This window comes from Stomoxys calcitrans, chromosome 4, assembly GCF_963082655.1.
Source record: "Stomoxys calcitrans chromosome 4, idStoCalc2.1, whole genome shotgun sequence".
Taxonomy (NCBI): Eukaryota; Metazoa; Arthropoda; class Insecta; order Diptera; family Muscidae; genus Stomoxys; species Stomoxys calcitrans.
Window position 1 is genome coordinate 3,292,344 of NC_081555.1, and position 15,879 is coordinate 3,308,222.

Consider the following 15,879-nt stretch of genomic DNA (forward strand, 5'->3'; position numbering starts at 1 on the left):
TTTTTTGCTCCTTTTCAGAGGTAACTATCATTCCCACCTATGACACCGATGTCCTGGGATACTGGGTGGCTGAAAACGAAGAACTGCTGGCCAAATATCGCATTGACCTCTCACCATCGGCTTCAAGATGCACCATCAACCTACAGGATCACGAGACATCTTGCTCTGCTTACCGTTTGGAATTCTAGGCCACGGGGATGTTCGTAGCGTTTTCGGAAAATTAAGTTTCAAAATTCAGTTTCCAATTTAGAGATCACCACGCGGTGTGAAGACAACAGTGAAACAAAACAGAAAAACCAAAACTAGAACTAAAGGCAGAAAAAATCACAACTTTCTCATATGAAAAAACGAGGCAGAACAAATCTCTAGCAAAGGAAAGCTTCAAGCTTTTGTTAAGAAACAACAAAAACACACTACGAATATGAAAGCTTTAGATCCACAAAAAGAAAGCTTATTTTCGTAATTCGACACAGAAACACACTCACTCACTCACATAGGCTGATCCAAAGAAAGAAAAATCGAAAAAAAAACTACAACCAATAAAGCTTTTGTACTTGGTAGCGAAAGCTCTATGGTGGCCAAAGGCTCTCCCTCTCTCTATACATACATACAACTACATTGTATCCATCATATATGAAGAAGCTCAGATGTTTTGAAACGAATATGGCGGGGTTTTATGGCGGGCATTAATGCGGCTCGTTTTGTTATTTTAAACCGCTTATTTGTTTGAAACGCAAATATGTCGAAGAGGACAGCAAAAAAGAAGGCTTTAAAACAAATAGAAACCCAAAAAAAAACCTTAAAAGCTTTTACTTTTTCATGCAATGAAAATTGTTTTAAGTTTTCCTTTTAATTTATTTATTTTTTGTAGAAAGTAAAGAAGAACAAGATGAGGGAATGCATGAATGAAGGCAAAGAACACAACAGATAAACATATACAAAAAAAAACAAATGAAATGAACAACAAAAACTATTTTCATGTAGAGATTTTAGTGAACGTATTTGTTCTCAAGTCATTTTAACTGTTGGCTAAAAAAAGAGAAAAAAAAACTAAAAGACAAAACTAACATCTACAACTCATCATGCATTTCTACACTGTATTACACTTTCCAAACTACTTCGTTTTAATTAAAAAAAAAAAATCCAAAAAAAACTTAAACCAAATCGAGCTAAGCCTTTAAAACCAAAACCAAGTATCTAACTATGATTTTAAACAAGAAAAAGAAAACCAAAGTCTATCCCCAAACAACAGTCAGGTAAAGACATTTCTATGGTGTAACCTCACAACCCCCAATAAGTATTGAAATTCAATAATCAAAAGTCTTAAAACAAATATTTGTGAACATGAGAGTATCCCATATACAAACTAAATGTCTTTAAATGTGTAAAACAACTGTAAAAGAAAGCGAAAAAAACAACACCTTCTACATAGTATTACAATATTAATATGCGAAGAAGACAAGTTATCAATTATTAATTTCAAATTATTAGAAAACTGAATATTAATTTCCACATGCAAAGTTTTCTTTTGGAGAGTAAGAAGAAGAGAAAAAATAAGTTATCTAAAGTAAATCAATCAATTGTCTCTCTTTCGAAACGGATGGGTTTGTACACTTTGATGGATTATGTTACTTTGTACGTTACGTCATATTACGTTACTCCACGATACGATACGTTACGTTACATTCAATAATCTTCAAGAATATATGTAATTCAAAGTTCCAATTAAATGTCTGCAAAAACTTGCAAATCTTATACTATATTTGTAATTCATATGGCATTGTATTACCAGTGGCATTACTATCCCTATTACGGGTAATATATTTGAATGGGATTTGTTCTAAGTCATTAAGTGTAATTGTGTATAAAATTGGAACATACGTTTTATGTTCCACTGGAAAATTACTCTCATTACGTATGGAGAATAGATAAGAGATAGATAGGTAAGGTCGCCAGTATTCCCATTGAAAATTTTGTAGGTTCATATCATTTCAGTAATGGATATATGTATCATTACTACCTACATGAAGTGCAATATGCATCAATTATGCATCAAAATGGATCATTGAATTGAGAGCCGTTACTAGTAATGGTTACATCATTACCTACTGCTTTATCACCATCTCTCCAACTCGTATGCGCAGATATTTTTTTTTCACACGAAGAATGATTTTTTTTTGGCCACTGAATAAGGGTAAAAAACCCTACATGCGAGTTAAGAGCTTTTACGACCTCAGCTCCAATCAAGTACCCAAACTTGTTTAAACTTCTAGTTAGTATCATTTAAAACTCCAGTCCCTGAGTGAAATTCATCTAAGAGAATTACTAACTTTAACTTTGGAGTCAAGAGACACGAGAACTTAAGTAAAACTTTAGTAGGGTTTGACATGGTAAATGTTATTTGAGCATACATACTTTTTCCCTCTGGCTGATGGAATAGGAGCTTTAATCTTGCAGTTCTAATGACTAAAAACAAGAAACCAAGGAAGTTTTAGAAGATCCTAGAATCTTAGTCCCGGTCAAGTAGCAAAAGTACATTTAACAATCATAAACTTTACCAGGCACTCCAGGACTTTAGTCATTGCCTAAGTATGAGACTTCGAACGGGAATAACGGGAAAGATGTAGGTGTAGATGTGTCAACCTTATGGTGAGCTTTCAGATAGAAGTAAGAATACAGTTAGCAAGAGATTTAAATGAATTCAGTCCCAACTCTAGGATATTTAAAACCCAATTACGAGAGGAACTTTTAACTGGTAACTTCTTTCATGTGACCTTCATGTTCACCGTCAGCATTATGGTGAGATTTCTGACGGTAGTAAAGCTCAATTACCAGAAGCACTAATTTGTATCTTCAGTATTAGCCTTAGAAGATGTGGTTTAAAGCTTATCCAAGAGAAGCTTGCTAGAAACTCCGTGTGCAATATTCGCAGACATATTGGGAGTTGCTGTATGCTAATAGCCTATCCGAATAACAACGTAGATGTGATTTGAGCATACATTCTTGTCCCACCTGATGATGAAAAAAAGCCTTATTACTGCATGGATGAATGACTCATAGTTCTTATAACGGCTGAGAGAAAAATATACAGCTACAATGAAAATTAGAAGAGCCAGCTCTATTGAGAAAACAATAACTCTAAGAAAAACCAACTACCAAATTTTTATATGAAACTTAAAATTTTGAACGAATTTTAGCATTGAATTGAAGATTTTATTTGTTGAAGTAGTTTTGTAGAGACTTGACAGACAAAATAATTAAAAATATTGTGGATTTTCAATAAATTCTTTTCTTGAGTTAGTTGTTAAAATACGCGTACTAACATATAGCATACAGGACTCCCATGCCAATAAGTACTTGCAAACACAGGTTTGAATCCCCCGGAATTTTTTTTTTTATTATTTATTTAAATTTATTTTAACAGTTTAAAGAAAATTTTACATTTTTCTTTTAATTGAATTGATTGAGATACTTATGACTGTGCAATAATGTTTATAGTTATTTCATGATGAATAAAATCATGTCGGTAGGTCAGAGGAGGTCGGTAGGTCAGAGGATCTACAAAACATGAGATAAGAGTTAAAATCACACGAGGGCAAAATTAATAAAATTGGAGTTTAGAGTAATAGTACAGAGAGTGACAGAGAAAAATCCCGAGAGCAAAGCAGTTAACAAACGAGACAAGCAGCGCGAACCGAACAAAAGAAAATACAAAACACCACCACACCGAAGCTGTGCAGCAAAGCACATGTGGTGACTGATTAAACGGTTTTTTGTCGAGCATATGGATATATTGTTGTTGTTATATGCTGGCTTCAAAGTGTGCATTTCAATTAAAATTTGCACCTTCCGTCGATGAGATTCAAAATTGTTGCAGGAAAATTAACAAATTTCGTCATCGCTTTTTCGACAAAAGTTGTTGTTCTTTTAAATTATTTTTATCTGTGTACAGTTAAGAATCAGATACACTGTTAACATAGGAATCAGGTGAACCAAGGACTATGGCTAAGAATCAAGTACCAAAAGAACTTTAAACTGGTGACATGCATGTCAGAACTTCTTAGACTTATGGTGTGGCTTTAGACTGAAGCTACATAGTACAATAGTTGTGCTTAACAACTAATTCAGGACAAGTGGGAGCTCAACGGCTGGTTATTTTTACAGGATCTCGAATTAATTGTGACTTCAGACAAGTGATGGGCACAATAACACAGTTGAACATACTAAACTGTGTTTATGTGAGGGGCAGTAAAATTCGAACAATCAACTAAGTGAAGAAGTTATTTAAAATAACAACAATGCGTCAACCGAGCGAAACCACACAAATCTGCATACACTATATGTGTGTACCATTCGTTTTTCCTAAGCGCGCTAGTGCGTTGTTGCCCATCTATGTTTCAGACCTAGCCTTATGGTGAGGCTTCACCCTGGAGTAACGAAATAAGTTTGGTTGCAATCTTAATGAAGAGGAAGTAGTGAAACGAAAGTAACATCTACAAACATATCAAGAGGTGCTGTATGCATTTTTAAGTATATGAAGACCATTAGGCTATCCGAAAAAAATGGGTCTTCAGTGCCAGCCTTATGTTGAGGCTTGAGTTTGGAGTTACCTAAATTGCAGCCAGCTCAGCTGCCAAGTGTGGAGTTATATTTATGAGCAAGGGACATAATGATGCAGCCGAAATACTATTTTCGTAACTTATTCTAAGGAAATGCTTAGAGATCAATGGTTTTAACATATCAAGGTTAGAATTAAGCAGTAGTTAATTTGGTAACAAGCTCGTATTACCATTGCGGGGCTCATGGATTCAATTCGCATCAAAGGCATTGGTCTTTCGCTGCTGTAGCATCTCACAAGTAGGAAATTGTCTCACCTAACCTACCATTCAACGGTTAAAAAAAAACGGGTAGCCAAGTTGTTTGGTTGCTAGGTACTTAAAAGACTGCCACTATTAGGTCAACCATTACCAAGATTATACAGCAATAACATTTTTAAAAGCATTTCTATACAAAAGTATGAAAGGAATATGGGGGTAATATTAAAAAAAAAGATGTTCAAAAAGACGACGCTAAACAAAAATTTCTTTTACATTAAAAAAAATCCTAGAAGGAAATTCTGTTGACTCTTTGTCCTTGCCAGAGCTTTCCATGAAATTTGTTCTGGAATAGTTTTGTGTTTCCTCTCTATAGATTTTTCAAATCAACTCTTGTTTCCTTAGCTATTAGCGTACATATATCTCCGTGAGAGAGTCTCGGGTCTGGAGTCTCCATAACAAAAACTCTCATTTCAATCACCCTACATAACTCTCGTTCTACCCTTAGATATATATCACTTCTTGGAAGTAGCTGGCAATATTAATACAAATGAATAACCATTATGTTAAAGATAAAAGACTTGAAAGCCGAAAAAATGGCATCTCTTGTATAAAGTTGTGATTTTCTTATAAACAATTTTTATATATAGAAACTTTTTTGCTCCAAAAGAAAATTTTGCCTGCTTATGATTTTAAGATATTTTATATGTTCTTCATCCCAAAACAAAAATTCTATTTCTTTTATATTTCGATAGTTTTTTCTCAAAACAAAGTATTATAACTAAACTAAAGAAGAAAAAAACCAAGAAAATAAGTGTTGTTAACAAAACATGAAAGTGAAATATATTTAAAAGAAAAAAAGTTATATTCATAATAACAAACAACCAGAAAAAACGAAAAACAAATAAAATGTGTCTCTCTCAAAGAAGAAGCCACGAATTTTTTTTGTATAACACTTAAGTTTTGTGTTTAAATTTTTTTGTACTTAATTTAAAGCAACAAAAAACAAACTCCTATGATGGTATTATTTTTAACAAAACTTAAAAAAACCGAATTACTCGTATTTAATAATTTTATGTAATAATTTTCAGTTCCTTTTTTTCTTAAGTTTTAACAAAAAAAAAAAAAAAAACAAAAACCAAAATAAAATACATACTTTTAATTTTTTTCAATAAAAACTAAAAACAATTGGATTTTTAATTATTATTTTTAAAGCTTTTTTGGCAAAAATTTTTATGTTTGCTTAACAGAAGGGCAAAATTCAATTATTTTCTTTTATAGAACCAAACAGATGGTTGAGGAAGCAATGAGAATGAAAAGAATTTTGAAAAACCAAGTTTGCAGGATAGGTATTGTACACGTAGTTAGAATTTATACGAAAAAGCAGAAGTTATAAGAAGAAGTACGTAGCAATGACATGTTAAATGTTAAAAAAAAGGATTTTGAATTAGGCTCATGGAATGAACAACAAAAGTTACAAAAACAAAAATAGGAATATTAAAATTTCCCAGACATTACAGCAAACATTCAAAATAGCATAGACAAGAACCTACAAAAAATCTGAAAAAATACAAAACACAATTTGATGGTATTGATGTGCAGAGATAAAAAATTTTTATTTTTTTAAACATTAAAATTTTTTACATTTTTTCATAACAGCCTCTAAATACGATAGAATGATGACATTAGAAAACCAATTAAAGTCTAAAAAACATACTTAAACATAAACAGCATGCCACTCACTACGAACTTTATAAAACCACTCAAACAAACCGCATTTTAGACTCTAAACTACAAGCCATACAACAAAACGACAATTTTAACCAAAAGTAATCAAATAAAACAAAGCTTCAAACTCATCACTTTTTGATCAGAAACAAACAAAACCATAAAATAGCAAAACAAGACATTGCACCCTACACACAAAAATAAAAATACAAAATAACACAAACTTTATAAAACAAAATAGCATAAGAAACAAATTCAAAAACTCAAAAAAGTTAGAACTCGAAAATATATAAAACCACATCATAAAGGCTTTTTAAGATTTAAATTTTTTGCAGTTTACATAAGAACATAACATTTAGGTAACAAATTTAGAATTGAATTTTATGAAAGAAGTGAAAACAAAAAATTAATAAACAAAAAAAAAACAATCCAAACTGGCTACCGTCCAGTACAGAGTTCTCAGATAGTTGTATGAAGTTGGGCTAAAGAGAAACACTAAGAAAAAAATGTGGGCAGGGTAATATGTTAAGGACATGTCACAAATCCCTTAAATATCTAGTGTAACGAATGAGTTATTTAAATTGCTCAAAACTTAAAAAATATTAAAATTTTCAAATTTTATCTTCAACTTCTTGATAGTCTAATTAAGAGCAAAATTAAAAATTCTTGAAAAGACTATCCTGCGCAGGATCATAAGTAATTGAATTAATAACAACGCCAAGTTTGTCTTAAAACAAAAATCAATAGAAAATTTTAAAATTATGCTTTTTGGACATAGGGCGTATAAGTAATGTTGATTGCTTCATATAAACCAAACGACAGGTTGACCACACTTGGATGCCAATATTATAACTTCATTGAAAGGTTCAAGATCTAATTAGACAATATTTTTGATATTTTAGCCAAAACTAGAGAGTGTCAAGAGTCACTAAAATAATAATAGCGCTAGATTTGCGGAAAACTTACGGCTCTTCGCGTATAACTAACGTTAATTAATTAATATAAACCATAGGCCACAATGTGCACACTTGCATGCCAACAATGAAACTTCACTGCAAGTTTCAATTATATATTTAGGCAGAATATTTTTAAATTCTTATCAAGCCTAGAGAGGTTCACGTGTGAAATGAAATCATAAAGAAAATTTAAGCGAAAACCCCATTTCAGCAAATGTAACAATAAGAACTATGTACGTATGAGTAATTTTAATTAATTAATATGACTCATACGACAGGGCGTCCCCACTTTTATGCTAATAACAAATAAATAAGAAAAGAGCATGAGAGTTTGAAATAACTTCAATTTTGAAATGTTTGCTGATATACTAATTCTGGTAGACGAATTTAAAGCCAGGAAATCATAACAGTGAACGTATAAGTAATTTTACATAATTAATATAACCTATACGATACATTCGCAGCGAAAATACCTGCTAAATTATTGCGAAATAGGACATACCCTTTCTTCGCCAGAGCACAAATAACAACACACAACTAAGACAACCGCAGTGAAGCAAAGTTGATTGGTATACATTTCGTGAGCATATAATTGCATTTGTAATTAATTGGTACGAAATTTATATTGACGCAACGACATGTCGCTAGTATTTTGCTCATAAAACTCAATAGCACTTCTATGGAATGTGTTCCCGTTTTCTTTGCTATCATTTTTTTTATAATGGTTTTGACAGCTGTTCGTGCAAAAAGACGAAGTCAGTACTAGGCTTAAGAACAAAAATAAGGCAAAATGTTTCTTATAAAATTTATATTAACTTTTGGGTTTAAATCCGTAAACAAGAGATCTTTTCATTCAGCTAATCATCCCTGGTATAACAATCAAAATCTTGCCCCACCTTTGGTTGGGTTAGGTTGTATAAGGACTGTACCAAACATAACCGTTCAGGTATCCTCCGAGGCCATATTGTGGCCAATGTGATACATCAATTGCCTTTCTCTATCAGAACCGGGTAGTTCAATGGGCATCGCCAATGATTACGGCACATTTCATCAATGCTCCTTCTCGTATCACTTTGATGGTAGAATGGAAGATTTACATGTCCGGCCTTTGTATAAGTAATTTGTATGAGTAATTGACTACTAACTCACTGCTGTTGGCTAAAAATAATTTAAAAGGCAATGGTTGAAGAATCTATCATTGCTTTCATTCCCTGATGGACATTTAAAAACCTTGAATAGGGCAAATAAGAGCTGTTATTAAGGCATTTGATAAGATTTGTAGTCGGCAGGTATTTGATAAGACTTGTCGTTGAAAAGCTTAACTCTATGATTAATTAAAAATATTAATCATACGCCAAGGACATTGTGGCATAATATTATTATTTATTAATCGATTGGAATAAAAATTGGAAGGAATTAACACATATGGAGTTGCTTACTCTCAAAGCAGTACGTTATTGTAGATCAAAAAATGAAATTCAAATTGCAATGAAGCTTAAAAAAGGCCAGGAAAAAACTCAGCTTTACAAAGTTAGACAATGGGCGAAGGATGTGTTACCCATTTAAGGACTATTCTAGGGAATTATAATGAAATTTAAAATATTTTACAAGGATAATGCGCAATGCCACACTTTTATCATGAATATAAGTTCTTATATAATAAGCGGACAATTTAAATACACTTCCGTCAGAATTTAGGCGATCCAAATGTTACACAATACGATAATTACAGGACTTTCGTGAGTTCATACATTTCTGTATCCAAGTTTCGAAACATGAATTTAAATAGTATAGAAAATGAGTATGGGCAATACGCCACCTACCAAGATGAAGTATAGGCTAGGGAATCATATGGCCCAGACAATTATTTATAAATGTCAAAGTAAAAACGTACAAGTTAAAGTTCACAAACTAGATTATGAGGACAGGGAAATTGTAATGACTTAAACCCGCCTAATAAACGAAGCAAAATGTAAGTGTACATCCGAAAATTGATGCATTAGACATTGGAATTAATATTAATAGTCATATGGAAACTGAAGTCAGACATCATTAATAACAAGTTTTTTTATTAATATTTATTATATGCTCTCTAGATTTTACAAGACTGTGATGTATAAATAATGACTTTTTCATTTTACTTATACGAAAAAGATAAAATTTAGAGGTCGTATGAAAGTTGAAGCAAAAACAACTCCTCCAGCGAGAGTATGAGGAACACCATTTTTATAAATATTACTTATACGTTAAAGAAACTAGCCAAAAATACACCTTAAAGTGCATACTATTTCAAAAGAATTTTGAAGCAACCATGCTTAGAGGGTAAAGAAGTTAAATTAAAACTCAAAATCAAGAGAGTGTATACGTAATGTCATGTCTAATATCTAATGTCAATACTTATACGACACCGAGCCAAAAATCATAACAAAAATCTAATTTAAAAAGGTTACTTAAAATTTTAACAAATTCTAGTCAAGAATATTTTGTATAGAAGTTGAAACAAAAAAAATCCTCTCCAAGCAGCTTTTAAGTAATAACGATTTTTTAATATTACTTATGCCCCACTTAAAAGCTATGCCAAACGATATGAGCTGAAAATAGCTCTTAAAGTTTTAAGAAATTCGATGCTTTTTGATAAATTTCACAAGAAATGTCAATAAACATGGGAAGGAGGTACAAAAGTTTAATTAAAAACCCAAACTGCAGAGAGCGTATACTAAATGTCATTTCTATTGATGTTACTTATACAACACCAAGGTGCAATGCAATAACAAGCTAAATTTTGGTAAGTTAATTAAAATGTTAACTAATTCCGAATAGTAGAACTGATTTTCTGTATTGTATATGGCAAACAAGCCAAACCTATGAGAAGAGCTTAACTTTCATTTTCCTTTCCACCTAGCATAGGAAAATGATTTCCTACTAACAAACGTTGTTACATAAAGTTACCCTGCAGTGTTGTCAATTATTTGCCCCTTTAAATCATACCTTGACCATGTTTACAACACATTTGAATAACTCATTTAAGGCCCTCCCCCCCAATTGAATATGCTTCGCCTGAGAACTCTGATACAGTATTTAGAGCAACTCAAAAAAAAAGCAAAAAACAAAAAAAACATAACCATTAATTTCCTCATAATTTTTTAGAGCAAAATGTGATAATAATTTTTGTATTGTGAAGAAGCAAAAAAACTTTTTCAATAACTCCTTGTTTTGCCTAAGGATAAAAAGGACAAATTACAGTGAATGAGAATACAAAAATCTAGGTTTTTTGTAAGCAGGATTTCAGGTATAAAATATGTTGCTAAATTCAGTTGTATTTCGATTTTATTTCAAAAAGCAAATTAACAAAAAATTTTACAGTCATTTTTGATTTTATATGATTTTGTATTTCAATTTCTCTTTCATTCAAATTTTAAGTTTTTTTTTCAAATCAAAAACCAAAACGATGCAAAGCTTAAAACCTTTAAACAGTAATAAGTACTAATTATAATTAAAAAAAAAAACAAAAAATAATGAATTTAGTAACAGAAAACACAACAAACTATTTATGATTGTTAAACATAAGAACAAACAAAAAGTATTTAAAATTACTTCAAAACTAAAAAAAAATAAACAAAAAACTCAAACAACTAAAATTACAGCAAATGGTAAAAGTGAGGGGATAGGTAAAAAAGCAAGCGATAAACATGAAAAAGGTTTTACAGCGGACTTTGAAGGTTTCGCATCAAACTCTTCAAAGAAACATAAACGTAAAAGGTGAGCAAAACTTATTTATATTTGCAAAGACGTATCAATGTCCTTAAATGTTATTTAACAACAAAACAAACAGAGTAAACGTATATAAAAGAAAATCTCCAAACTAAAAAACAAACAAAAAAGAAAACAATTTAAAACTATTATATACATACATATATTTACACAAACAATTAAAAAACAAAAAATAAAACCAGCAAAAAAACATTTTTTCTGTTTTTGCTAAAAATTATCAAAAAAAAAAAACGAACAAACCTTGTTAAACCTGTTTGATTTCTCTGTTTAGTTTCTTGCCCATTCAAAGTGGATATACTAAAGACATTTTGTTAAATGAATTTTTAGCTTAAATATTTATATTTGAAAACCGCATAAAACCCCCAACTAAAAAATTACTAAAACAACCAACAAACAAATATTAGTTGTTTATTTCTTAATGCCTTAATAACCCTTTAAAATCCTTAAATCAAGTATAATATAATAAAAATTTGTTGAAAACAAAACAAATTATTATTATTATTATTAGCTTTTAACAAATCGACAAAATGACAAAAAACCAAAACAAATAATAATTTCAAAAACTATAATCCCTTCCTTCCCCACACATAATGAAAAGAAATAAAAATCCCTTAAAAGAACATCTTTAAACCAAAAATGAAAATGCAATTGAAAAATTCCAAATAACAAGACAAACAAAATATATATGAGAAAAAATTATAAAAAATATATATCTCCAAGAACACAATTTAAATTACATTTTATGAAAAACCCCAACAACAAAGAAATCAATAAAAACCAACAACAACAAGCTTATCTCAGAAAAATCCATTATATTTCAATAATTAATAAATAAATGAGAAAAAAATCCAAGGTATTTATGTGAAAAATACAAAAAAAAATCATGTTGTTTTATTTGAGACGTCGAGAAGGTTTAGGATCGAAATAAAGACAACTCAAGTCGTCTTAGGTTGGGCCAGTACGAATCTTATATACCCTGCATCATAGGGCAGGCGTTGGCCAAGTTCTTTCCACCATTCCTGTTTATAAGCATAAACTAATCAAGTAAAAGAGTACTAAGTTCGGACGGGCCAAACCCTCTTATATATCCTCCACCGTAGATCGCACTTATCAAGTTCTTTGTTCGGTATCTCTTTATACACTCAGAAAAAAAGTTTGTTAATATCAGCAAACATTGTCTGCTGATATTATATTAAACATTTTCTAGCTTTAAAGTAAACACTTTAAAATTGTTAACATCTAAACAGAGGCCAACGTAGCACAGAGGTTAGCATGTCCGCCTATGACGCTGAAAGCATGGATTTGAATCATGGTGAGACCATCAGAAAAATATGTCAGCGGTGGTACTCTCCTCCTTATGAAGGCACAATTTGCCAGGTACTATACCATGTAAAAACTTATATCTAAAAAGGTTTCGCTCTGCGGCACGCCGTTCGGATTCGGCTAAACAAAGAAGACCCCTTTTCATTGAGCTTTTGAGGCAAAAATCAACATTTTATCTGAAAATAACAGAAAATGTTACTTCTGACCCTATTTTAGCTGATTTTTTATACCCACCACCATAGGATGGGGGTATACTAAACTAGTTATTCCGTTTGTAACACCTCGAAATATTGATATAATACCCCTAAAGTATATATATTCTTCATGGTCTCGACATTCTGAGTCGATCCTGCCATGTCCGTCCATCTATCGAAATCACGACAGGGGTCGAACGCGTAAAGCGTTGATGTAGGTCGTTGGGAATTGCAAATGGGACATATCGGTCCAGACTTCGATATAGCTCCCATATAAACCGGTCTCCTGATTTTACATCTTCAGCCCCTGGAAGCAGCAATTTTTGTCCGATTTAGCTAAAATTGTGCACATAGTGTTCTGTTATGACTTCCAACAACAGTGCCAAATGCGGTCCAAATTGGTCCATAACCTGGTATAGCTCCCATATTAACCGGTCACTCGATTATCCCTCTTCGGTTCCTAAAAGCTTTAATTTTTGCTGGTTTGACAGAAGTTTGGTATGTATATCAGGTTATGACGCGATTTTGACCATACTTGTCACCATTGTTGAAAGCCACGGTGTTATATCGGATTATGATCCGATCTAACCCATTAGTGGCTTAGATGTTAGAGGTCATAGAACAAAAATTCGACAAAATCGCATAAAAATTGCGTTCCCCATAGGAGATTGGTTCATATAAGGGAATACTTGGTTTAGATGTTGGAGGTCATTGGATAACCTATTGTACTAAATATACGCCAGATCCAATTGCGCTTTTTAGGTGCTCAAGAAGTAGAATCGGGAGATCGGTTTATGTAATAGGTTATGGACCAGATTCGGTCCATTACACATATGTAATGTATGATGGAGGTAGGCTTGCCAGATGGTCGGGATTATCCTTACTTTATGTGGCTGTCAAGACTTCCGACTATTGGGGAAAAATATGGGAAAACCCCGACTTTTGGAGTCTGTAAATATGATGGCGCATTCTCAGTCATAGTTGTGCATTCAATTATGAATATTTGAAGCAGTCAAGTATGATTAATTTTTCCATCAGTGTGTCTATCCATCCGTGTTCCTATCTGTTGGCTCTAAGGACACCTCGTGGTTCCACAAATAATGCTATCCGATAACGAAGATTAGAATGATGAGTTGTATAAGCTGCTACATCAGTGCCAAGTAAGGGACACATAGGTTCAAATTTCAATATTATCCTCATAAAGACGGTTACTCCCAGATCACAAAGAGTATATTTGTCTTCATTTTCAGTATACATAGGTTCTGTAGGTTACGAAAATAGTGTAATTTTTAGAATCTTGCGGGGAGAGGGAGGGCACAAGCGAAAAACCCGAATAATGGGTTTGTTCTTTATTTTTCTTTAAGTATCCCGACTAATCCCGATTCATAAGATTGAGTTTCCCGACTTCCTCTTCTGAGGACCTGACAAGCCTAGTTGCAGGTCATGATAGAGATTTTTTCGGATTCGGATAAGTATTACCAGCTCTATACGTTCAAGAATTTAAATAGTGAAATAGGGCGTATATAAGAGCTATATCTCAACATGAATTTCACGGAAGGTTGAACTTAAAATTTCAAGACAATTAACAATGGTGTTGGGGATCAATATTTCAAGGTATTTAAACGGAATGACTATATTTATACACCCCCTTTCTATGGTGTAGGGTATAAAAATGAGCACGTTCAGGCTAAACTATGGATACCTACTACCCTGGTACTATTACGAATCCTTTAGAAATTGTAATGACAACAAGATGTCTAATATAAATGACATAAATTAATCTGGATTAGGATAGGTGGAAAAGAGGTTGGGGATATTCAGCTGCCCCATGTCACTGTAGACATATACCTAAGTTATTATTCGGCTTGTTCTGCACTTTAAATACTAAAAAGGCTTCCGTATCGCAGAGGTAAGCACGTCTAACCACGACGCTGAACCCCAGGTTTTGAATCCTGGCGAGAATAATAGAAAAATTTTCAGCGGTGGTTTTCCCCCCTAATGCTGGCAACATTTGTGAGGTACTGTACTATTCGGTGTGGCAGCCATATAAAAACTTCTCTACAAAAAGAAGTGTCGCACTGCGGCACGTCATTCGCACTCGGCTATAAAATGAAGGGTTCTTATCATTGAACTTAATCTTGAATCGGACAGCCCTTATGGATATGCGAGACGTTTGCCCCTGCTCCTTAATGGAATGTTCATGGTCAAATTAGCATTTGCATGACAAAAACGCTACCTATAAACTAAAGTGTTAACGAAGTAATTTACATAGAAGCCATCAATAATGATAGACATCTTAAGAAAATTAAAAAAAAAACTTATTCCGAACCAGAAACACTCTATGTGAATGGGATTGTAGACGTCATATGTGAAACTTTAAATCAAAATTCGCATGGATTACACTTTTGCTTTTAAACTTAAAAATGCTTGTAGTTCTTTATATTTGTTGTCTCCAACTTGTTTGTATTTAACTTAAAAATGCTTGTTACTACTTAATAACGGCTTTAAACAAGAAACAGGCTATAATTCTTGGCACTCTTTTGTCGAAATCTCTACAATGAATCAAATATATCAAAAAAACTTAAAAATTATTGCATAACTTTAAAACATTTTAGCGAAAAGGAAAAGATTTATTTAATCAATCTTAATTTTCAACAAAAATGTACTGATATTTAAAAAAAAAGTGCCTCTCCAAACTTGAAAGCAAAATAGTTATTAAAAATTAAAAAATAAGAATATTTCCGCACTTTAAAAAGCTTCTTAAATAAATTTGCCTTAAATGTTCGCTTAGAGCCATACTGAGGTCGCAACTCTTCCCTCTGTTTAAAATCTCCAAAAAAGTGTAGCTGCATTTTCAATTTTAATTACAATAGTCGTATGCAAACGTTTTTATTGTCTTTGTCACCAACATGAATAAGGATTTAAAAGTTCTTCTTTGCGCTTGTTCGATTTTTGGCATTCTTATACCACAAACGCAAAAATTGAAAACGTTCTTTACCATCTACACAGTTTTTCTTATGGTGATTCAAGGTCTTAGCTGTGCCATAGGCATTTTCCTGCAACCCTTGGACAATAATTTTATCATATCTTGGT

At 32.3% G+C, this 15,879-nt stretch overlaps 1 protein-coding gene and 1 long non-coding RNA gene across 6 annotated transcripts in view; one reads left to right on the forward strand and one right to left on the reverse strand.

The window, feature by feature from the left end:
• Positions 1-604, forward strand: part of LOC106092674 (microtubule-associated protein futsch) — a 379,860-nt gene extending 379,256 nt beyond the window's left edge. For all 5 annotated transcript variants that reach the window (XM_059366947.1, XM_059366946.1, XM_059366949.1 and 2 more), the window contains one exon: positions 19-604. In XM_059366947.1, the coding sequence (XP_059222930.1) occupies positions 19-188 (170 nt within the window). In that variant the 3' untranslated portion in view covers positions 189-604. The remainder of the gene's footprint in view (positions 1-18) is intronic.
• LOC131996848 (uncharacterized) overlaps positions 1-15,879 on the reverse strand; it is a 334,069-nt gene that overhangs the window by 296,922 nt on the left and 21,268 nt on the right. The window lies entirely within an intron of this gene.